The sequence below is a fragment of the Vidua macroura genome, chromosome 2, assembly GCF_024509145.1.
Source record: "Vidua macroura isolate BioBank_ID:100142 chromosome 2, ASM2450914v1, whole genome shotgun sequence".
NCBI classification, from domain to species: domain Eukaryota; kingdom Metazoa; phylum Chordata; class Aves; order Passeriformes; family Viduidae; genus Vidua; species Vidua macroura.
The window spans coordinates 29814943-29839590 of NC_071572.1; the positions used below are offsets into that span (position 1 = coordinate 29814943).

Genomic DNA, 24648 nt, shown 5'->3' on the forward strand with positions numbered 1-24648 from the left:
TTTTACTTTTTTTTGCCCTGCTGGACCTGTTGCTTTACAGACTTGAGGCAAAATAATCATAAACACTTTAATTAGCTGTTCATACCTAAAACACTATTCTTGGCAATGATATTTCAACAAGGAGGTCCATGTCCTCCTGCATGCATGCCTTCCCTCCCCAGCTACTAGAATTAAAAATGTAACTTTCTTGTCTTGATCAGTGAAGATCAACTCTATGTGCAGGTCAGCCCTTGTTTTCACTTGCTCCCACATTTATTTAAGGGTTTTGTTTGGGAACCAGCAGATGAAATTATATGGTGCCCTTCACATTATATTTAGGTTTGGTTTGGGTGCTACTCTGGTCAAACATTAGTTATGCTGCCTATTTAGATGGATAAATAACATCAAGAAACACACACTGAAAACTAGAAAATAGTTGTTAACTCAATTTGTGTTTCCTGAAAATAACTTTTGCACAAAAAGCCTCTGTCCTGGATGCTAATTCATGCCAAGACCATAGTACATCAGTTTTTTTCCCTCTGTAGGTGTGCCTCTGAAGTTTTTGCAGATAGACTAGCTCTCTGGAAAATAGTATAAACCAACACAGTCCCAGGAACAAGGTGACCTTGTCCTCATTACATCCATAATTTTTCCGAAGAGAAACATTGTGGTGCAAAGCCCTGAATCCTTGATGTGATGTTTCCTAATACTGTACTTCTTTTCTGGTTTGGGAAAGAGCTGCCGTCCTCAAAGAGACATCTCATATGTCACATCTCTCTTCCCACTCAACTCACACACCAGCGTTTTGGTTTGGGTTTATTTGTTTCCTTTTTTCCACATAACATTTTCAAAACTTAAACCATGTTGCCCTTGTGTATAATGATACAAATCAGTGTAAAGCATTTACATTATGTAGGTCACTTGTTCAAATCTATCTGTAAAATATTTACATTGTGTAGTTCACCTGAAGACATCTATTTATGAGGAAAACCTTCAGAATATTATACTAGTAGTCAGAGAAGCAAATATCACTTCATAAAAGATAAGCCTTTGTTTCTTTACTTTCCTTTTATATTCAAGATGCCACTGAGTATGTAACAGCAATTCTCTAATTTTTGTCTGATAATCATATTTTTACTCCTTCTCTGGTTTTGGAAAAGGATCTGAGATATTTAACTTTCTTATGGCATCAGTACTCTGTATACCAAAAGTTCTGGGTTTTTTCCACTACTTAGGGAAATCCAACCCTGCACAGACAGCCAGGTGCGTGATCACACTACTCTTGGAGGATACAGATGGAAAGGAAGAGCAAATCACATGTTTAAACATTACACTTATTGACAAACCTAATTTGTTCTCTAGGTACAGACTAGCAATTGCTTGAAAATAATGAGCATTCCTGATGCTTCTAAACATTTTCAATGTTCCCTCCAACTGAACATTGGTCAGTTCATCTACAGCTTTCTCCCTTCAAAAAACAGATATCCAAGTGGACTGACTCTTCTCCACATTTGCATCCACCTTTTTCCCATTTGCCCATAAAATACTTGTAGTCCTTATCATCTTTACTATTCTACACTTGGAAACAGTGGCTCCTGTGGTAGTGTCTGGATGCCTTTGACCTAAAATGCGTCAGAACTTAATCTCTGAGCTTGTATCTTCATAACAAGCATTTAGAGTATTTAAAGGGAGGCTTTGGTTTGAATCTCATTACATATGAATGTTCTTGCTAATAGAGTGAAGATTTCTTAACTCAAGCCACATCCTACTCTTCAAAAGCCTTCCAGATATTTATTGGGCCAAACTCAGAGCCAATCAGAGGTAGTGGTGGAAAGAAATAAGGTCATGGTCTCTCCCAGATGGATGTGAGCCATTCACTTCTCTAGTGTGTTACAATTTGGTCTTTTGTAGCCAAAGTTTTTCCTGATTTTTTTTTCCTACAGAGTTTGAAAATCCTCTGGGATGACTTGTGCGAACAAAAAGCTTTATCTTTGGTGCCTGTGAGAGGTGTTGGTATTATTTTGATATTGCTAGAGGTAGAGGTGTTGGTATAGTTACGGATCTGTACTAATCTAGGCCTTAATGCAGGTTCTCTTCCCTCCTATACAGATGAAGATAATATATATTCTATATCATGTAACAATTTCTCAGCTGTCATGAGTGGGTATCTCTTTAAGAGAGGAAGTAACCAAATAATTTTACTCATTCTGACCCTCAAAGTACAACATGGTCACTGATTATTTATTGCTCCCTTATCATTTATGTCAGACTAGAATCCAGCTAGGTTAACCTAACAGGCAGTGTTTTGCATCTTGTGTAACCAATTTGCATACTGCAATTTAAAGGACACAATCTGAAGCTACACCAGACTGGTCACAAAAGGGCTGGAGGCACAAAAAATGTGAGACTGTTCATTATTACTGGCAATCTGTCCAATCACTTCCAGGAATAAAAATTTTTATTAGCCAAATTACTCTCAAAACACTTAAACATCCCTCCAATTCTTTCCTTGGCAAAGATGACAACGTGTTATAGCTGCTTATGAATCTCCAGCTACAACATATTGGTAGATAAAACAAGACTGAATTCTTCTGTGTACAGTTATCTGTTATACAGATGGAGTTATCTCTGGGGGGAGGGATGTTCTGAGACAGTCTATTTAAGCAAAGTGTAATCCAAGTGGTGAACAGAATTAGTTTTTTTGTGGAGAAGTTCACAGATACACAGTTGCTGTGACAACTGCATTTGGCTCTGAAAAGGGAAAACAAATGGCTTTTTTTAGATTCAAGTAAAATAAATTTAGTCTGGTAGCATAGAAAAATTCTTTTTTCCCTCTAGTGTCAAATAACCCTTCTGTAGCAATCTTCCTTAGCTTCCCTTTTCAGACTTTAGGGGGTTTCTTATCCTTTTTTTTTTTTAAAAACAGTATATCTATTGGAATTACAAAGGGTGAGAGCACCTCCCTTTCCCTACCCTTCCCATATCCAGAGCACGATTTTGTGTTCCAAAATTCTACAGATTGCACCCTAGTTGCAAAATAATAGAACCAGATTTCCTGCCTCTAAGCAGCATAAAAATGCAAACTTATATTCTTAACTTCATCAGATCATAGAAGACTGGGAAAAGTGGGAAAGAACTGTTATTATCAGTCTGTTGGGAATGCAGTATATCAGGTCTGAAATGCTTGCTGTGTCTGATGTGAAAGATAGCCAGGGTGATTTTTTGTTCTCTTGGCAGTTGGAGAACAAAATGCATTTTACACCTTTGGTATTGTATATCCTTTATCAGCTCTCCGCTTCCAGCACTTGTGCATGCATACCCCTCCCAAGATCAAACAGGCCAGCGCAACAGGAATCATTGCAACGTACCAGGACAGACCAACAGCTGGAAAAGTAAACAAATTAAGTATTAGAAAAACAGAAAAAAAAAACAACAAACTCCCAGGAACATAGTTCTCTATATTCAAGTTGGAAGAGGAGAAATGACAATAAAAAGGATGTCTGCAAGTTAACCTTCCAGCAGGGCTTATCACCTTTGAAAGGAAGAGATCTATTGATTAAGCATTCTGGGAAATGTGTTCATGAAGATAGGAGGAAGGATTGGAAAACAACAGAGAGCAAGAATTTAAAGTTCAATCTTTTGCATACACCAAATTTTCTGAACCCCTGATCAGAGCAGCTGTGTGCTTTCTATCTTGGTTTGTTAAAAGCAGAGACATTCAAAGCAGGAAATCCAAGCACTGTGTGGAGCAGGACTACTTAACAATTAGTCCACCCTCAAGTCAGATTAATAATTTTTTTCCTACAGAGCAGCTTATAAATTAGTAATGATCAACCCAAGACTCAGAACTTCTTCCCAAATCTGTCTAATTTCCAACGCCAGTGTCTGTCCAGACCATTCTGGATTGTTCCAATGTGTATTGCCTATTCTGTAGTTATTCCTTTGTAGCTCATGGAAGACAAGGGCAGCACATGATCCAGCAGAATGAGTATAAATCTCTCATCAGAGTGCTGGAGTGAGTCATAACTGATAATGAAGTCTGAAAGGGTTCATGTGCCTTTCTAAGACAGTGTGAGCAAGCTTTGGTGATTCACCAACATCATGCAAAGAAACAATTAGCATTGCTTCACATTGTTTATACAGCTGGCTCTTGGCCAATGGTTTATCACACTGCAATGTTAAATTGTGCTGAGTTTAGGTCTTCTCTTCCCATCACTAGGAGCCAAAATAACAACACCCATCATAATTTACACTTCTTGTTATTTTGGCAGCAGTCTGTGCATAAGGAGAAGGAACACTCTAATCATTTATTCTGTTATTGTCTTTTCCCTACTTGTTGAAGAACTGGAAGAGATTTGGCCTTGCTGCAAAGAGAGTTTGCCAGTAGTCTCACTGGAACACTTATTTCACAAAGTATATCTAAATTGGAGTTTTATCCAATAAACAGATATACCAGCACAGACAGATCCTTATTCCTGCATAAAAGGTCAGTGAATGACCTACAGAAGGTGCATTTTGTGAATAGGCTGTATCAAAGACTACAGGTGAAAGAGGCAACCAGATTTTCCCCAGGCAGTAACTCTAGTCTCTTACAGTATAAACAGATCAGACGATAATTTAGCATTAGAATAATAATAAAAATTATCAAAAATAAGCAGTAAAAATAACTACCTTCCTGCTTGACCCTTGTTGGCAGTTCTTGGTATCCATATCTGTTCTGGGCCAGACAGGTGAAGTCTGTATAAAAGTCCACCTCTTCAACAGAATCAAAAATCAGTGGTACTTCAATGAAGTTCTCACCATTTTCTACAATTTCTCTGGAAGAATAAGAAAGATTTCATGTTAATTATTTTAATAAGATAGCTTTTCTCTATTTGATATGTTCATTCTAACAGCACATTGCAAGAAAATGCATTGGATTTTGGTTTATTTCTGAACCAGCCCCTCAGCATTCAAGGATGCCCATTGTCTTCAGCCCAGTTGTGCTAATTACTTGAGTCCCAGTGGGCAGTACCTATCCTGCAGTTTTTGGAGTCTAGAGGGAAAAAAATACCTGGATTTGTCTTGCAAAAATAAAGAAAAGTGAGAGTGAAAAGACAAGTGAAATTCTGTGTATCTTCGATACATTAGCATTGTGCAAGGACCTAATTCCTTTTCTCTGACCACCTGAGGTTAATTCTTACAATCAGCTGGAAGAGGACATATGGAGAACATCATCCTGCAAATGTTCTCTGAGAAAGCTGAACCACCGTTCCTGTCTATCACATGCTCAAAGCCAATAGCTCAATACAAGAAACTGTCCAAGAAGTTTCCAGCTAATTTCAACATGATTATTTTAGGAGTCCCACTATTTGAAACTGGTTTTTTAGCTGGAGTCAGACATTGTCCCTTGATATCTTTTAGTCATTACCAGAGCAGTTGTCCATTATAAGCTGCATTGCACAGCAGCAATTCCCCAGGTGCTCCTCCCAGGAGCTCTTTGCCAGAGATTTCTGCGGGGAATTTGGTTTCCCAGTGGCATTTGAGCTGTTTTGTCATGCTGCTGTAATGAGGGCTTCCAGCAGAACTGGGGTGTCTCACACACTGTGGGTCCTGCAGGAACCTCATCTGTCACTGTCAATGTGCTTGTGCAATTGTATGATAATATATAACAGCAATAATGATAGTGGTAGGCATAAGAAAATTAATTTTTAAAATCCAATAAAGTGCTGTTCTATTCTAAAGCCTGCAGAGACTATACCTGCAGTACATTTTTATGGTTCCCGGCCACAGGTTTAATGCATTTTCACTTATCCGTATAAACAAGATCAATTTCCCCAGTCATGCTGTGGGGAATGGGAAAACACCTAAAGGCCTGGGCATTCAGCTGAGTTCCTATGTTACCTCTGCCTGCAGCATGGCCAGGCTGTTATCTGGCACTGGTGGCCGCAAATTGCCAAAACCATCTCACATCCATAAGAGTTAAATATTCTTGACCCTCAAAATACAGATGCCACATCCCTGAACTCTGTTGGAAATGGTCCCTAGCCTATGCTAAACCTTAATCAATAGCCAGAAACCCTTTGGGAAGGTGCTAGCTGGTGTGTGACCAGTTTAGCAAGTAACAGCAGAGGCAATGGCATCCCAGAGCCAAGGAACCTTCTGGGCTCTGTCCACCAGTACAGGCATAGCCACCAGGCAAGGGTAATGATCTGTTTTGGAACTCCAAGCTTCATGAAACAAGAAACTAAAGAAGCTGATTTGGTACTCAGTGAAGAGATTTCAGTCAGAAAGTTTAGCTCACGTTTACAAAAACAGTAGAGATGTGCCCGGATGTAGTGAGTTACTCAGGTAACTCATCACAGGTACAGAAAGCAGGTATCTTTCCCTTTCCTCATGGGAAAAGCCTTGAGGTATGTAGCTATGAGGCAGCTGAAAGAAGGCTCCTCAAGACTGGAACACTCTATGAATCAGGGCAAGAGGATGTGGAGCATCCTGTTTCTCTCTCCCACCAGCATTCCCTTCAGCACTACCCTAGCATCTGTTCTAGCACTCAGCAGGTGTCTGTGTGAGTCAGTTTAACTCACTAATGCGGAAAAGAACAAGCTTAGGGGGGAAAACAGTGTTATTTAGAAAACAAAACAAAAACCATCAAACCACTAGATAATTTTCTGTTGTCTTAGTGTATTCTGAGAACCTCATGAATGTCAGGGAGAGAACGTTGCCAATTGCTAGCGTGGTGTAAGGAGAGAAGTAAGAGAAGCTCTGGGAAGGATCAAGTCTCCTTGCTTTCCACTGCAGTCAGCCCTTAAAACAGCTCAGTTGCTCATGAAAATGTGCTTAAAGTTTGTCTCAAAGTTGGCTCATTTGCAAAATACCATGTCACAAAAAACAGAGATAAAGCATTTATTTCACTGACTGGTTGGACTTGGGGGTTTATTTGCTTGCCTGCACATTTTTTTCCTCAGCTCTCACCTTCACTTCAGATCTGTCCATTTCCCATTTCATTACCTGGCATTCAGCTGCACTGAGAGCCCCTGTAGCACTGCAGGTTAGAACAATAAGCACAGGAAGCACTTTCAGCCAGACTTACTGTCGTTCCCCCTCTGTAACTCTGCTTTGTTTATAAACCACGTCAACGCTGCTGTCATTTGCCAGCCATTCCACATCAGTTTGGAAATGGCTGCTCAGCCCAACAAACACTTTGCACGGGAGAGTCATCTTGGAGCCTGTCAAAAAAAAAAAAAAAAAAAAAAGATTGAAAAACAATTTAGACACACATGAAGAACTACTCTTTCTTTTGTTGAAAACCAGCAGCTCCAGTGGGAGGTCCCACACACGTCAAGAACCACTACTTTCAAAACTGAGGTTAATCTCCAGATTGCTTTTGATCCTCTACTCCTTGGCAGCAAGACCCTTCAGTGTGGCAGTCCTTCCTGCTGCTAACCAAATAATTTCCCTATTGCCACACTTACCAGCTCTTGCACTAAACACACTCCCCAGAGGCAAGGCTGTGTCCCCGTGGCCTTGCCCCTTCTGACATCGTGCAGCCCAAAGGGCACTGTGTGATTTACCCTTCTGGAGCAGCTGCAGTAACCAGCAGCACAGCTTCACTCAGAGATGCTGTGGGTGAGGACATTCAGCTGAAGGTTGGACTTCCAGGGATAAAATGATTTTGCAGAATTTCTAAAATTTTTAATCGCTATAATTACTGTAACTCAGAAATAAGGAGATTTCAGACTGATGTGTATCTATATTATATGGAAGTATATCTATAAACCCAGAAGACAGCATCTGGTTGTAGACGTTAGAAAGCAAAGAATACCCCAGAACCAACCCTCAACTAATATAATTGAGATCAAAAACCTACAACAATTTATACCAACAAATTACACCATAAGAGGACCTGCTTTTCTCTGACTAAACATTTCCAAATATGATGTTGGACCTTACCAAGAGCAGCTGATGTTGTCTTTTGGGCTGGATACACAATTATCGGGGTAATTCTCTTCTCTTGCTCTTGGCAGAAAAAGAGAACAGAGTCAGTGCTAAGACAAGAGAAAACGTGGCCATGGCCCCAGAACCAGAAACACGCCACTTCACCCAACACCCGTCGTCTTCCAGGAAAGGACTCGATTGCTAAAGCCGCCGGAAAGCAGAGGTATTGCCGCTCCATGCCGGAGCCCCGCGGCTGTGGGGACGGGCAGGATCCCGCTCCCCGCCGGGCCTCAGGGACGGCGCGAGCAATGTGCGGCACGGGCGCCCCCTGCCGGCCGCTCTGCGCAGCAGCGCCCCGGGCCCGCCGCGCCGTCCCCGCTGTGACACAGCGGCCTGTCCCCGCCCTGGGCCGCCGCCGAATGGCTGGTCTCCGAGCTCCCCGAAGGCCTCGGCAGTGACACGCCGAGTGTCCTGCTCCCAAGACATCAATTATTCCGTTTAACAAGCGCAGGTACCTGCAGGAGAGACCCCCGCCCTGCCAGGGGTGCTGCGGGAGCCCCTTCAGGGCCAGGACAAGCCCTCCCTTGGCGCATCTGAAAGGCTGAGCATCAGCTCCTCTCAAGAATTTTATTAGCAAAGAAGAGGTTTTCTTATGTGCTGTAATGTTTTAATGTGTCCATCATTGAATCATAGAACCACAGAATCGTTTAGGTTGGAAGGAACCTTAAATGTTCCTAAAGCCTTTCCTAAAAGGTTTCTAGGACCACTAGTTCCAACCCTCCTGCCATGGGCATGGACACGTTCCACTCAAGCAGGTTGCTCAAATCCCCATCCAACCTAGCCTTGAACAATTCCAGGGATGGGGGTGGGAGCATCCACAACTTCTCTGGGCAACCTGTGCCAGTGCCTCACTACCCTCACAGTAAAAAACTTTCTCCTAATCTCAACCTGCCCTCTTTCGGTCTGAAGCCATTCGCCCTTGTCCTGTCACTTCATGCTCTTGTAAGAAGCCCCTCTCCATTTTTCTTATAAGCCCCCTTCAGGTACTGGGAGGCCACAATTCAGTCACACCGAAGCCTTCTCTTTTCCAGGCTGAATAAACCCAATTCTCTCAGCCTTTCCTGGAGAAAGGCTGAGAGACGTTCTCCATCCCTCGGATCATCTGATACTATACTTACCAACAGTCTCCAGTTGAATTCTCCTGGTGATTTCATACACCACACCTTCAAATGGAAATGACATCTTGCAGGTGTAATACCCTGCGTCTGTTGGTAGCACAGATGTCATGATCAGAGACACTGAACCTTTCAGAATGATGAATCTTTCATTGTCCTCTTCCAAAGGCTGAGCATCCTGGAGAAAGGACAGTAACTGATGTTATGACTCAGATAGCTACACCCTGTGTAACTCTCAGACAAATTATCTCTGTCTCACTGTTATTAGAAGTTCACTTATCACTGGGAAATCTGAGCAGTTCTGCTTTCCCACCGAAGCACAAGTTCTTTTAATGTGTATCCATCTCTAAAATGCCTTGTGGCGCTATATGTGTGAAGTGTGAAGAATTGCTATTTTTATCTATCTATAATGTGTGTGCATAGCTCTTCAATAGTGCACATTTTAAGATGAAAAACATATAATAGGCTCTTCCTTGAGTCATCTTAAGAGCAAGCACACAAGATTTTAATACCTATGGAGGTTTTCACAATGTTATCCATACATATCCATGTGTAGGTATCCATACTTTCCATACATGACCACAGAAGAGTAATATTCTAAGGCATTCTTTGAAGACAAATACTTGTAATCATGCAGGATTTCACGTAACTGTTACTTACCCTATAAACTATTAGAAATTCCTGCTCTGTATCCCTAAGGCACTGTTCATACAGGGTCTGGACACCTGCTAGTAGAAATTATGTCCGACCCTCATGAAGGTGGGGTAGCTCTTTCTTACATTTGTAACAAGAACCATATTGAGGGGGGCAGCCTTTCGCTTAGGTAAAGTGGGTTAAGTTCCCACTTCTGAAGGGAGTGCTGAGCAGCAACATTTTGCTGGTATGGTACAGATCATAGCCTAAGCACTGCAAGCCAGCCTGTATATTGCATCCTATGGTAAGGCTACAGCTGCACAAGGCAGAGCGTGTGATCATAGTGGGAGTGTAAATAAAAGCTAAATCAAGATATTATGGAAATGGAAGAAGAATCCCCTGCTTTCCAGTGTGAAATTGAACAGCCAAGGATGTTGTATTTGATCTTAGAGGCAAAACCAGGCTTGCCTACTTGAAAATAAGCAAACTGGCCAGTTAGGCAAGAGAACACTCCAGGCATTATGTAATTAATCCAGTATTTCCAAATGGTGTATTCCAGTTGATTAATGAAAGCTACCCCACCTGAACATGGAGGCAGTATCCCTGGGAGGTCCTACATTATGGGATTCACCAGAGGGGCCATGAAAAGAAGCACAGTGTCAAAGAGAAGGACCTGATATCAGGTGGCACACCCTGGAGTTGGGTAAGTAATCTAGCCGTATAAACAGTTGCACTGCCTGTGAGAGCATAAAACATGTGGAACACTTCACTCTGTTCTGAGTATGCCCCAGAGAACTTTTCTTAAAATGTATACATCTGCCCCAAAAATCCCAGTATATTACACTATGCTAGTGACTTAAACAACATGATGTTCAGGAGAAACGTAAAGTGAATATTTATGTGCCCAGTTGGGATGAGGCTGTGCACAAAGAGGAAGTAAATGTTCTACCTTGTACCACTTGAGCTCCAGGCTTGTCCTGTTTGGTGTAAAATCCCAGAGGTCAGGACAAACAATCTTTCCAGAGGTGAAAGTGAATAGGACCTGGGGATAGGCAATCTCCCAAGCAGCTGTTTTCTCTACAACTGTGAGGTGGATGGAGACCTCGGCGCAGTAGGAGGAGTTCCTGGTGACAGAGCAGGGAGAGGTGAGCCCCCAAGAGTGATGAGAGGAACTCAAATAACACCCTTGGTTTCCTCCTGGCTCCATTTCCCTCCTTAACAGAGGCCAAGACTAAGATCACACCAGGCAGGAGAGTGGAAAATGACTGGTACTGTTCTTTTGGCACAATTGAAACATGTTGCTGACACATCTGCCTCAGACCTTCAGTCTTTTCTTTTCTTTTTAGTACAATAAGTTTCCTGTGCACCTTTAGGTTGCAGCACGATTTTAACTGTCTGAGGAGGGGGAACATGTTGACCTGAACAGTAACAGATGTGTCATGAACCTTCCCCCATTTCCTTGGAAAAGGTTTTGACTGTGAAAACCCTAATGATTAAATGAAAAGCTTGAAGTGTGTATTACAGTACATCTGCAGTTACTATTGCACAAACATAGACAATTCTGAAAGTAAATGTAATTTTCTGTAGCAAATAAGGCATTCTGGCTTTGAAAGGTTCACAATATTCAACTTTCCTTTCTGGCCCCAAGTGACAATCATTTCCAGTCCCAAGGAAGACCACACTGGAAGAGATAGATGCTTAAATTCCACCCTTTACAACCTCTGGAAGCCTGCTTCAGAGATGCTGTTACTCAGGCATGATCCTTGAAGGTGCCAGCAAAGCCAGGGAGGCTGGGCTGCCACCTCCAGGAGAGCAGCTGTGGGCTGCAAGCAGGCAGACTGACAATATTGCCAAGGCACTGTGGCCATCTGTCACGTACAGGCCAGATGCCCAAATCCAAAATATTTTGTCCCCAGAACACAGAAGCAGAGATCTCTGATAGTTTGCTGCTACCTTCATTTTACAGAGTTGGTAAAAAGACTTGCTGCCTTCCCTGCGGGATAATTTGTAAAGGAAATGTAATTTGCTTGCACTTTATTAATACTGCAATAATGTTAGCAATGAAGTTACCTGCTTGGCTCTTGCATGTCTTTTTCGAACAAATTTCACAGCATTTTACTAGATCCTCAGTAACACTGCCATAGTGTCATATATTGACAAAGTGAGGCAGAATAGTCCAAAAAGGGGATTTAAAAGCATTCTTGAATATCTCAGGCAACTACTCTGCTCTAGAGTATTTGCAACCTTCTGTTGTTTGGGCTTCACTACCAGTGTCTTCTCTTCTGCTCCACAACTGAAATTGCTGCTGAGACGTGGGGAAAGGCCAACCTGACATGCTAAGCATGATTTCTCAGCTTGTCCATCTCTTCTACTGCTGACATGCATCCCTCACAAGGTGTGCCATGCAAGCAAGGAGACCATGATGTCCACAAGCAGCTCCAGGGAGGTAGAGATATGTTCTCCAGTATAAACCCTACAGCCAAGTGCCAGAGGTATACTAAGAGGCTGGCTGGCAGCAGGAGATGGCAGGGGACAGGGACCTGGAACATCTTCAGAAGTTCAGGCCCTAAAGGTGATGGGATTTTTTGCCTTCCTTAGTCCTCGACAAATCCAGACCCTGGCATCTCTTTTGACGTGGTACAAGTGCATTGTCAGATTGAAAACACTCAGAAAAAAAATTACCAATACGGCTGAAAAGAGCCATGGCTAACATTGCTCTGCAACACCACAAGTCTGGTACTAGTCTAGCAAGTACACACTTGTGTCTCATGAAAAGCCTTCCAACAGTACCAAGTCAATCAAATTCTGGTTTAAAGTGTGACTCAGAATAAAAGTGAAGACCAGGGATATGGAAGAGGGAAGAGGAAAGCCACTGCAGAGCCACAATGCCTTATATATGTTTCATAAGGCAATCTGAGGTGCAACAGCAAAGCCACTGCCTGCAGCATGTCCCACTTGTCATAGCACTGACTGGCTAAGAGGTAATTAGAAAAAACTCTCTGTACACTATTCTTCTATATGATTGCAGCCAAAGTGGCAACCCTGTGTCACCATTTATCCAGGTTTCAGTATTGGTAACTATTGAAGACACACAACACATTCTAAGGGTCCTGACTTCCCACATTTTTTCTCTCTAATAAGGTCAGCGAGGAAATGATCTAATCCAGAAATGCTCTGAATGTAACTGGAGTTTAGAATCAAGGTAATGTATTTAGACATAGTCATTTTGTTAGTGAACAAGATTTTCTTTTAAATACTTACCTTCTTGTGCAGATATATACTCCTGAGTCTTCTAGCATCACTGGTAAAAACCAGAGTGCATTTCCTTTTGCCCAGATTCTTGAATCTTCATCTCTTCCTGATATCATGGTGTTTGAACCATTTTTATGCCATGTGATATTAGGGGTCAAGGCAGAGAAATCCAAATGTTTGTGTGTGGTAGAAGGGCATTTCAGAACCACAGGTTCTCCATGCAGTTCATGGAAGTGTTTGAAAAACGCGGTGTGATCTGGGCAGTTTTCTATACAAATCAGAGATATTTTTACATTACTGTCAGAGAGGAACATTTAAAAGAATGGTGAGGGAAACAGAAGGGAAAAAGACAAATACACTTACCTGTGTTTTTGACTTGCTGGAGTCTGAAAGCAGAGGCACCTACTGTGCACGTCACCAGAACAAAGAAGAGCCCATGCATTTTTTTCCACAGGAAATCAGAAGAAGAGGGTTGAAGGAAAGTGTTTTGAAATCTACAAGGAAGTTTATTACAAGACAGATTATATAATCAAAATACTCAACATTATCTAAAGAATTAACTGCTATTTTTCTCATTCCAGACCTGGGAAGTTTTGGTCCATCCTCAGTGAGCAGAAAGGTGTCTCAATCCCTAGTTTATGAGAGCTGAACTGTGGAACCAGAACATCTGGCTTGGCATACACCTATCACTTCTGGCCCTTCCCTTTCACTCCAGAAGATGAAAACAGCATACCACAAGATGCTGATGTCCCCACAGCTTTTCAGAGCAACAGCTACGGGTGGAAACATTTACCTCTGCTTACTTTGCATTAAGATGTGACTGAGGCACAGGTCGGCTGCTTTGAGTGAGCTGTGGTGTAGTAGCTTGGGTGAACACAGGAGCAAAGTAGGCCAGCTAGTGTGAATCAGGCTGCAGGAAAACTTCCTGCTACAAGCAGAGCCAAGCTTTCTTGTCTTCAACAAATGTTTCTGTTGGGACAAAAACATTGACTCCCATGGCACATATACCCATCTTGATGGTGGTGCACAAGTTTTCAGCATGGACACTATTACCATCTGTTCTAAAAAAAAAAGATAAGGAAAACCCTGAACAACCTGTCCTGAAAATCAGACAGGGTGGCTGCTAAGGGAAAACAAAATTATCCTCTGCCAGTCATTCATCAGGTGTCATCTGTGTGGACTTGACATGGGCATGGCAGTGTCTGTGTACATCATGAATGCTTCTAATCTGCCACGAGGCCTCAGCTCCTGCTAGTCAGTTGATTGATCATGCTTTACCTTGGTGTGCCGTGGGCAAAAATATATAAAACATGCTGGATAGAGGCACTAGTTTATGCCCTTTGTAAGGAATTTATGAGAAATACAGTACACATATCCACATGATACATTTCCATTTTATGTACAGAAATGGAAATTGCATGCATTTAACATTACCTTAAAAGTATGATGAATATTAAATGACTGTACAACTATTTCAAATCAAAACCAAAGATAAATATTTCTACCAATATAACAAAGCCATATTCATAGGTGTACACCTTTGGGCATCTTTTTGTATCCTGTAATGCTCATACTTCCATCATGGTTTTAATCCAAATTTCTTCCTGTTCTAGTAGCTATATGTACCTGAAATCTGATAGTTTGACTACAATAAACTATTTCCAGATTATTGTCATCTGTACAATACCACAAAACCAACCTCTTGCTCAATAATACTCTTTCATAACCATGGGTCATCTCCCCTACTCTTAGGTCTGTGCAGGTTTCCATGGCATTCGTATGGAGCTCTAGCCTCTCTCGGCTACACCTGAACCAGGTGCTAGAGGCATTAACAAGCCCCACGGTTCACATCGATACCCTGTAGCAGGTGAGTTTCTCTCTCAGATCCTTTGCCTGACAAAAATTCTTGGTTATTCTGTTCAGAGCTTCCTGGTCCCTTTGGTTCAGTAACTAACAATCTCCATAAGCCATTTGAGAGTTTAGGGAAGGTTTTCATTCCCAAATTTCAATCAGATTCACTTACCTGTGTTCCTGTAGTCTTTCAGCCATAAGCATCTCACAAAAAGAAGCTATCAGACTGAAAATTCCTGATGAGGACCTTATATAGGGTTGAGCTCAACACACAGCGGAAATTTGTTTCTCATTGCCCAATCAGATTTGTGTCAAAACCAAACAACGTTTTAGACCCAACTTTCTTTCCTTCCGTAGAGTGAGGATAAGAGAAAGAGAGGCAGAGACAGAGAGAAAATATGTGTTTGGATTTCCCAAAAAAAAGGGGAAATGACTGCTAAATATATGACTAATTTTCCCCTTTTCTGACGAATGGTAGCTTGCATACACTCATGTCTTCACATGACTATTTCACACGCTACCTCAAGTAAAAATTTTCACAGGTAACAAAAGGTGCACTGCAGCATAGCCAGCAGCTAAATAATTGCACAGCAGTTAAATAATTGCAATCTTCACATTTTGTGGTTTATCAAGCTCTTCATGGACAACATAAATCTTCCGCGATTTCCCAGATCCTTGGTGAATCACAAATGTGCTGATTCCCCTTTCCTCTCATAACATCCATTTTAGTGTGACAGCCTGCATTAAGGCTCTCTTGCAATGGGGTATAAAGAAATAACAGCTAGAAGCAAATTATGGTTTCCAGGCTCATGAGAGGGAGTAAGAAAAGGATTATGAATTGTCTTTTCAAAGGCAATTTTGGCCTTTTAGAAGAGGGTAATCAAGTGAGGGACTGCAGTTCCCGGATAGACTAATATCCTCAGATACATCTAAGAAGGATCAACACTTTTCAACAGCTTTCTTCAGAAGAGTTCTGCCCTGGCTGTCTTTTTACCCAGAAAATATCTTGATCACATGCAGCAGTATGAGGACCTCAAGTTTCAGTTGTTTATCTGGAGATGCAAAAGTCTGGTTTAGAATAACTCAGGAAGAAAAGGAAATATAGAACAAGAATTTCTTTTTTTTTTTTTTTTTTTAGTAGATGTCTGCTGAGAAGGCCACGTTGTTTTGCGGTTAGCTATCACTGAGTATTTATAAACAGAAATGTGCAAGTTTAGCAGCTGTATATATAGAGAGACTCTCTTAGGGAAGCTGGTGTCATTTTGTGGTTTCGCTCTGCTGATGAGTCATTGATACAGCTCGAGATGCTGGAACATAGATGTGAAATTCCTGACTTGAAGACCAGACTATTCCCCATACGTCTCACTCATTGCTCATCTCACTAGATAGATATTTCCCACACCAGGGCTACATGCAGTTCCTTGCCACAGTTGGGTGGATTTTGCTGTCCTTGGACACGCCCATAAAATAATCAAAATATCAAGAAATATCTAGTCTTCTGGAAGTTCCTTGCAACAGAGATTTTCAAAAGGCCTCCACAAGCAAGGTATGTTTGTCCATTATCCCTAGTCAGTGGAAGTCAGGCATCATGGAATGGGGATTACACCATTTCTACAAGGGACAGTTAATGTATCAGCTTCTTGAAGCAGCTCCCAGGTTTTGCTGCTTCTCCTGGAGGAACTTACCCTGTTATAGTGGCTCTGTGGCTGATAATGTTTGGCATCCAAGAACTGCAATCCCTTGGACTTCGTTATTCTGTTATCCAGTTTGGCTAAGCAAACTTCATGCAATTAAAAACTGAAGTAAATTTCGCTGGTTCACATAACAATAAGGTGACAAGGTATTAAGAAATCTTGAATGTTGAAAGCTGACTAGAAAGCAGATGCAAAGTAAACCACAACTATTGCACCAACACATGTTCTTGGGCTTACTGATATGAGAAAACCTGGTTTTAATAATTTATAATAGCCTTGTGCACAGTTCCAAGATGGGGTCTTGAGGAGCAGAAAAAAGTAAAGGAAAGAAATGAAACTCTTCAACTCTGAGAATCACCAAGTAACTGGAACAGAAAGGGAAAAACTAAACTGAGGGATTAGCACACTGCACAACAGACTCCAAGTATACAAGAATTTGCATGCTTACCCGGAGGAATAAGTGCTGACATACCCCAGTTGTATATGACTAAGTGGGAGAAACAGAAGGCGATGCGTCAATTTGTCATGAGGGAGTGCTAGTTTGGCCAGAGCAGCCACGGCTGGGTTACAGATTGTCTCACCACTACAGGTTCCTGGAATTTCCAAAGACCCTTTCACTGCAATAGAAAGCAGGCACACTTGAAAAATAATTATACTCTCAAGAGCTGGAAGGGTCAGGGAGGAGGAGGCCCTCAGTGTAAAAATCAACAAGGCACAAGGGACAAAGTAACGTCTAGAGAGACCCAGAGTATCTGTGCACAGGCACACAGCCATAGACTGGTGAAATAAAGAAATTATTTCTGATAAAGTGGGGTTTGCTGGATTTTATTTAAAGCAGAAAACCATCCCTGGGCACAGCCTACTTGATATATGATGCTTGATGCTATGTGGAACAGCAGTGATGGAGTACTGCTGCAAAGCTGAGTTTGTTGAAAGCAGTAAAGCGATATTGCTCTCCCTATAAACTGAACTGAAGATGATAATCTAAACTACTAAATTGTGACAGTCTAAACATCAATGCATACTAGTGCATCTCTCAAATGACAATAAAAGTAAAAAATATCTCTTACTGCTCTTCCTTCTCTTATGGATAAAATGGTGCATAGATATACTGAATTTTGATCAGGGATGTGGTTCAGTTTAGGGATCAGAGAGCAAAAGAGTCTATGGCTCCAGGGACACTGGGAATGGAAAAGGCATGCCAAAAGGCATGCCAAAAGGACCATAGCACAGCCTCAACATTACTGACCCTATATTTTTCTAATCTGGGCCATCCATAGAACCATTCAGTTGGAAAAATACCTTTTAAGATTGTCAAATTCAACCATTAACACAGCACCACCATTACTAAACCACATCCACAAGTGCCATATCCACATGCATTTTAAACCCTTCCAGGGATGGTGATTTCACCATTTCCCTGGGCAGCATATTCCAAAGCCTGTCCATCCTTTCAGTGAAGAGATTTTTTCATAATATCTAATCTAAACCTTTCCTGATACAACTTGAGGTAATTTCCTCTTGTGCTGTCACTTGTTACCTGGGAGAAGAGACCAACCCCCATCTTGGTACTTTTGAGGTTCCTGCTTCTTTCCCAATCTACCAGCCATTCCCCATGCTCGGATGGAGCAAGCCTACAGCACACAGCAGCTACCATGCCTTAGTGCAGGGCTCCAGGCAAGGCTGCAGCACCCACGGTCACTCGCCACACCAGGGCTGGGAGGCAGGGCTAGCTGGGAGCCAGCAATGCCGAGAACAGCAAGCAGACGTTTCCCACAGCTTTGGTGTCTTCTCAGACCACAGGCAGTGAGTCAATAGGGGCACTAGGGAAAAGCTAGGAAAAAGGCAAACCTAAGACTGCTGACTAGCTTTTTTTTTTCCCCACCAGTTCCAAAATCATAGTGTTTGCTTGCAATCACGATCAGTCTTCTTTATATATGAAAAAATATAATGTGCTCTGTGGTCTTTCATGTGAGAAGTGTTTAGGGATTTAAAAACACAGCAGTTATTACAAAAAGCCCACAGTAACAGCAGACTGGAGGAACTGTGTCCAGTTGAGGATCATGAAATCATAGAGAGTTACATGAGCCAGAATAACATGGACAAAAGAAAATTTCTAAACCAGTTATGGTGCTTGGCTTAAGCGGCCAACCCAGCAAAAAGGGATTTCAGAGGCAAAGAGAAAAACAGATGACAAAGATTTTTGTTCATAATTGCCTTTTTGTTGCTGAATTAAATTTAGTAGGTAAAAAAGTAACTTCATAGCTATGAAAAACAGTGGCAAACACATGGTCTGTGATAAAGGAAAAATTGAGCTGGTACGGATCATACATTATTGTAGGTGCACTGGGAGGGTAATATTAAACATTACTTTTTTATTACATGTTCCTGAATCAAGTATTTGTCTCACCAAGAAGATGAAATCAATTATGTAATACTGGCAGTAAATCTTCCATTCATCTAAGATTTACTGTCCTTCTGACACACGAGTATATTTCACACACTTTTTTTAAGAAGCAGTCATATGAAATACACGTAGCAGATCCAATTACCCAAGGTATTTGTTCTCTACTCCACTACATTCATATGTAATTCATTATCACAGGATTTGGAGGGGGCTGGAGTGGGAGACAACGCATGAAAGTGCATGTGGTATAGAAACAGAGACAACGAATTTGCAGTCATACTTGGCATTCTCTCTTTGTGCTTGTCCTGTGTGTAGTGTCACAATGACCAGCAATTCTGACTGGCATCAAGAGTTGCTTAAGAAAAGATTGAGCAAGACTTGCTCTGGATCTGCGAAATAATAGAAGAGGGGTTTACAAATAAATGAATAGCAAATAATTAGATGCAACATATACTGCTTCTAAATGAAGAGGCAGGGGAAGAACCAGTGTATGTGACAGCAGGAATTAGGAGAAATCAGATCAGTTCAGAAGAGATAGAACCAATCCCAACAACACCATTGTTCTAAAAAAGAAATACAAAAGCAACCAAGTGATGCTGCAAGACCATATATGTGCTTACAATAACGAGCAGGTAAGCCCAGTCTATCTTTTTATCTTTTATCTGTTTAGTTGGTGGGCACACACCATGAAGCACTGAAGAAGGTCAGATTTTGTATCATTATTCAGGTTAATGAACACGTTTGTTTTAATAAAAACCATCAGCCAAGCTTGGAGAGTTCTGTTACAACAGCTAACCACGTAACAAGAGTACAAATACACATGAGGTAACAAAACTGATCTTGGGAGGATTTCAGCCCTCAAATGCCTTTACTTATGCCCTTCTCCAACACATAATGTTCTGCACCAGGTTGAAAGGGAACTCATAATTTCAGCAACTGTTTTTAAAGACTTTGGGAGGGTTTTACATAAAACAATATTGAATGTTATTTGTTTTAATCATTGCTATCAATCATATTTTGAAAAGAAAGAGACAATATTTTTAAAATAGTAGTGCTTTTCTATGCAAATTTTCCTTAATTACAAGCTGGAGGAGTTTTCATTCAGACTTAGTTGATTGGAAGGCTTTACCATTTGCAGAAAAATTTGGATAACTTTCATTAAAGTTTGCAAGAAACTGCAAACTGGTGGGTGGGTTTTCTTTCAAAACATTCCTGGACTGAGACCTTCCTTCTCAATAAAACTCAGATCCCTGCTGGTCTTTCTGGCTGTAGCTTCCAAAACCTGTTATCTCAGAGGCATTTATTTCACTGGAGACCTGTAGAGCTCTGCACTTACTTTAAGGCCAGTTCATAAATGCTGAGCCATTCCCCTTGTCTCTGCAGAAAGCTGAAAGATCCCAGGACCTTTACAAGTTACTATTTTGATTAATGCACAAGTTTTGTGAATAGACTTCCCAGGGAGAAGGGTTTCAGCAGGGTATATGAATAATGGATATAGCTCTTGGCTTGATACCGTAGCTATGGGAACAAAAGACAAAAAAAAAAGGAAACTAAATTTAACCATTTCATATCATAATGATATGGCAGCAGTGTTTGGAACCTTAACCATTGCTGGCTGCCTTGAAGTTGCTAATGGCAGCTCTGCATAGCAAGGACACAGCACTCAGTGGTTCAGAGCTGCTGCCTGTTTCATGATGTGTTTATGATTCTGGCCTGAGAGGCTTAAAATTACATGTCCCATGCAGAAGCCACAGGACCTTTTGTTGGACTTTTAAATATCCAAGTGAAATACTGGAAATAACAGATCAGTAAGAAGGCACATACTTCTTGGCAACTCTCTCCATACATAGATTGAGACAGACAGAAAGAAAAAAAGATATTAGAGACATATATGTATGCATACATAGAGAAATTTAGAGGCTGCCACATGCTGAGAGGAAAGAGTTGTATTCAAATTGCAAAAGTCCTCAAAAGAAGTGTAGACAAGAAAGCCCTGCAGGATTTCTGTTCCTACTCTGCAATCCATTTTTCCATTGCCCCATGCAAAGTGGAACAGCTACAGGATGCTGGCTGTGCTCTGTAGGGACACAACAGTAATCTGGCCAAAACTCCTCCATGCAAACTGATTAATGTTTGTGATAACTCAAGGCTGTTTTACAACAAAACTTTAGCCAGAAAAAGTTTACTTATTACTAACACAGCTAATAGCATTTCAGTGATGTTTACATGTGTAGGGAGAAGCCAAGGGCTATACTAAGAAGTATTTACTTTTTATAGTACGGCATCATTAAAATTTTCAGTCCTGAGTAATTTTAGATCAAAATCCATTAATGAGTTTGCTGATGATATTAGGGGCTGACAGTATCTGGCAGGGCCTCTGCAGATCAGCATTCACAGAACCATCAGAACTAGGATGGCACCCTCCAGACCTTTCTAAGACCACTTGTCTCTTTGCCTTAGAGTAAATTTAGTTCTTCATTTTTTCAAATAACTACTATGAAAGAAGAGTGTGGTTTTTCTAATATATCCTTATGAAATCACTCTTATTTCTGAAACCTTTGTGGAACAAAGGAAAGGTCTGAAACTTTCTGGCACTGCAATCTGCCAAAGGGAGATTCTCAGTGTTTTCTTAACAATGTGTGCAGCCAGCAGTTTTAACACTCTATTTAATTGACCCTTTCAAAACCTTGTAATGCTATAATGAAGAAAAGTGCCTGCAGAGCTCTGCCTTAAGACTGTACTTTCTGAGAAGATGAAGAAATACCACCTTGAGGAGAGGATTCTGTTAATGTGCCTAATTTGATGTTTATGTAAGGGGGCTTTTCATCAGAAGCTGGTGCATAGGAGGCATAATGAACTGAAGAGGCTTTCAACACACCTCATGCCTCATTTAGGATCTGCCATGGATAAGGCCATGTGGCTTTGGGTTCAGCTGTTCCATGTTCAAAAAACAAAATGCAGAGTTTGCAAATCCTGTAGTATTTATGTGCATTATCAAGCCCCTTTCAGAAACAAACTTTTCTAGATATGAACAAGTTCACCTGCAGCAAGTGGATGCAAATTCATCTACACCCTGAGCCAACTTCTGATGTGCCTCTGATACATGTTCTTGTCCATTTCTTAAACAAACTGCTCTATTCCACAACCTTCACCTCTCTGCAGACCTGTGTTCTCCTCATGCCCTTGTCATGCCCAGGCTGCTATAACCAGATCACATATTTCAGTGGGGATTTTGTACAGAGGTAAATTACCTACTGATACAGCCACTATAAAAGGTAGGTCATGAGGAAATGGGCCAGGATGCAGGAGACAGACAAGGCACAGAGTGGTACAAATACAGCAGAGGCTGTTGTTCCCATGAGGAGTTTTACTGCATCATTCTCTCTCTACCTTTGCACCACTGTAGAGAAGACTCTCAGCCATGAACCTGGTTCATCCATGAAGGCTGTCCACATTGCAGCCAGCAGCTCCTGTGATATGGAGATGTTTCTCAGCTGTGTTCAGCAAGGGTCACAAGGATCTCTACTTTTCTGCCCTGAAAATGCATGCATAGATACACCTATGTACACGCTGTAGCTAACCCAGGAAATACCTAACTCTTTTGCTAGCAAAAGGCTTTGTAAGACAAGAACGAAAGGTGTTCTGGACCTTCTGGACATCAGGAGAAAAAGCAACACATATATGTATGGGAAAAAGCTCCCTTATAAACAAAGTAGTAGAAAGCACTTCCAGGTCTTCTTAAGACCCTATAATCTGTCACAGGGCATCCAACAGGACCCATTTGCAGGAACACTGGAGTTGCAGGAATAATACCAGTGGGCCCAGGACATCCTGTGCTTTGTAGGGCACTGTGTGGAACTTGCACAAGTTTCCTGAAAGCTTGTGGGAGCAACACTTGAGGGCTAACGAGAACACACAGCACTTATTGGCAATCTGTGCTCATGTGGGAGATAGTGAAACGGGATCTCTGGACACCGATTGCAGAACAGAACGTACCGTACGTGCACTCCTCATGACCTTACACTGCTCCAGCACAAGTGTGGAACTGAAAGTATAGGTGACAACATCATGTTTGAAAACAGTTCAGCCCTTGCACCCCCAATTCAGCCCACGCCAAACCTCATGCTTTGCACTCTGGCTTATGAAGTTATAGGCCTTAGGTTTTCTAGGTGAGAGAGGTAGCCATGAGGTACCCAGAGTTCACTGTACCAAGAGCATCCCATTACTACTCAAGTAATAGGAAAACACACTTCTGAAATATGACCACATGACTGTGGTTACTTAGGCAACATCTCCTTGAAAGTGTTCATTGATCTGCTGTCCCTAGGGGTTGTCCAAGATTGCACGTCACCTGCCCTGTTCCGGAAGGATTGCCACACATCAAGAGGTTTCAACTTGCTTCCTCTTTACAAATTTGATTTTGATATGGTTGCTGGTTGTTTGACAACTAAAAGCTCACCCTGGCTGAAATGATCCAGTTTTCAATTAGAGCAAGTCAGCAATGCTGTGGAATGAGATAAGAGGAGAGCACCCGAAAACATTTAGAATTCACTCCTGAAAATCCTTCCTGGAAGAAACCAAGCCAAATGGCCATTATAATCATTCATGTCTTAAAGTGTAATGTGGCCTGCTGATGTATATTTTCAGGTTTTGTCTGCAGTCTCTAGGATATAGAAGTTTAGGAATTCTAGCTCAAATTACTAATTATGACATTTGCAGGACATCTATTGCAACTAACATTACCTGCATAATTTTCTCCTAACAAATATGACAAGGAATTTGTTCCACATTGTGACATGCTTCCAAACTAATTTTTTTTCCTGGATCCAAAAACAACAGCTCTCTTTTCCATCTGTGATACATAATAAATATTCATTTTATCATGAATCCAGAAGTTTTTCAGCAGCACTAGAGACTGAAACAGCTTGAAATATCTTTCCATTTGAATATTAAAGAAAAATATACTTTACACAGAATATGGCCCTATTGATTAAAAAAAATAAAATCTAGTTTTCATCTTTTTTATTCTACAGGGTTAGCAGTGTTCAATTAAAGTACATTCTTCTTTCTCAGTTCATACAGCATATCTTGGTATCTACCAAAAAGACAGCTGGTATCCATCTGTCTGTGCCCAATGACACTTACACTGCTAACTTTACCTTTTTTAGCTGCTTGTTCCCTCCTCTTCTTTCACATATCACATGTTGTTCACTTCAAGGATGCGTACTTTCTTGATATATGCCTCAAATGCATATATATGCCTCAAATGCAGTTCTTAAAATTAGTTTCCAACAGTGTAAAATAAAGAAGTTTCAGCCCATCAGTTTAAGTTCCAACATGCCATCACAGACTTGAGAGGGAAAAGAAGTCCATTCACATATCGATTTACTCACACAACCTTATGCAACAAGGTTAATTTGAGAAGATCCAAATTGAGACATTTGGCCTAAACAGCCTCAGATCTAGGCACTGAAAAAATCTGCTCCTGTACCAGTACTACACATTACAGCACTGCACAAGCCAAAGGTGACAGTGGGAGTAACTCAGTCAAGTATGGCCAGACCTGTTTGCCCAAGTCCAGTTCTTGAAGAATTCAGACTTATTCTCTCAATGAGGAAGAGTCTAGGTCTCTAAGCAGGGTTTATTTACACAGTATTTTGATTTCTCTGTAGTACCTTTTAAAGATCATAAGTAAGCTTAATATCATTTCTCTTGCAATAAAAAAGCAATATAAAACTGT

General features: G+C 41.2%; 1 protein-coding gene across 3 annotated transcripts; it reads right to left on the reverse strand.

Annotated features, from left to right (window-relative positions):
* Positions 1 to 922: 922 nt before the first annotated feature.
* On the reverse strand, positions 923 to 14577 carry IL1R2 (interleukin 1 receptor type 2). Of its 3 annotated transcripts, XM_053971617.1 has the most exons (10): positions 13750 to 14577; positions 13320 to 13450; positions 12966 to 13224; positions 10654 to 10828; positions 9075 to 9249; positions 7912 to 7977; positions 7052 to 7187; positions 4651 to 4796; positions 3348 to 3363; positions 923 to 2730 (listed from the first exon to the last, which is right to left on the reverse strand). In XM_053971617.1, coding segments are annotated over exons 1-10 (1368 nt in total). In that variant the 5' UTR covers positions 14013 to 14577; the 3' UTR covers positions 923 to 2729. The 3 variants fall into 3 exon arrangements, with proteins under 3 accessions (XP_053827592.1, XP_053827594.1, XP_053827591.1); XM_053971619.1 differs by having other exon boundaries at positions 923 to 3363; positions 13760 to 14577; XM_053971616.1 differs by having other exon boundaries at positions 923 to 3363.
* Positions 14578 to 24648: the final 10071 nt, after the last annotated feature.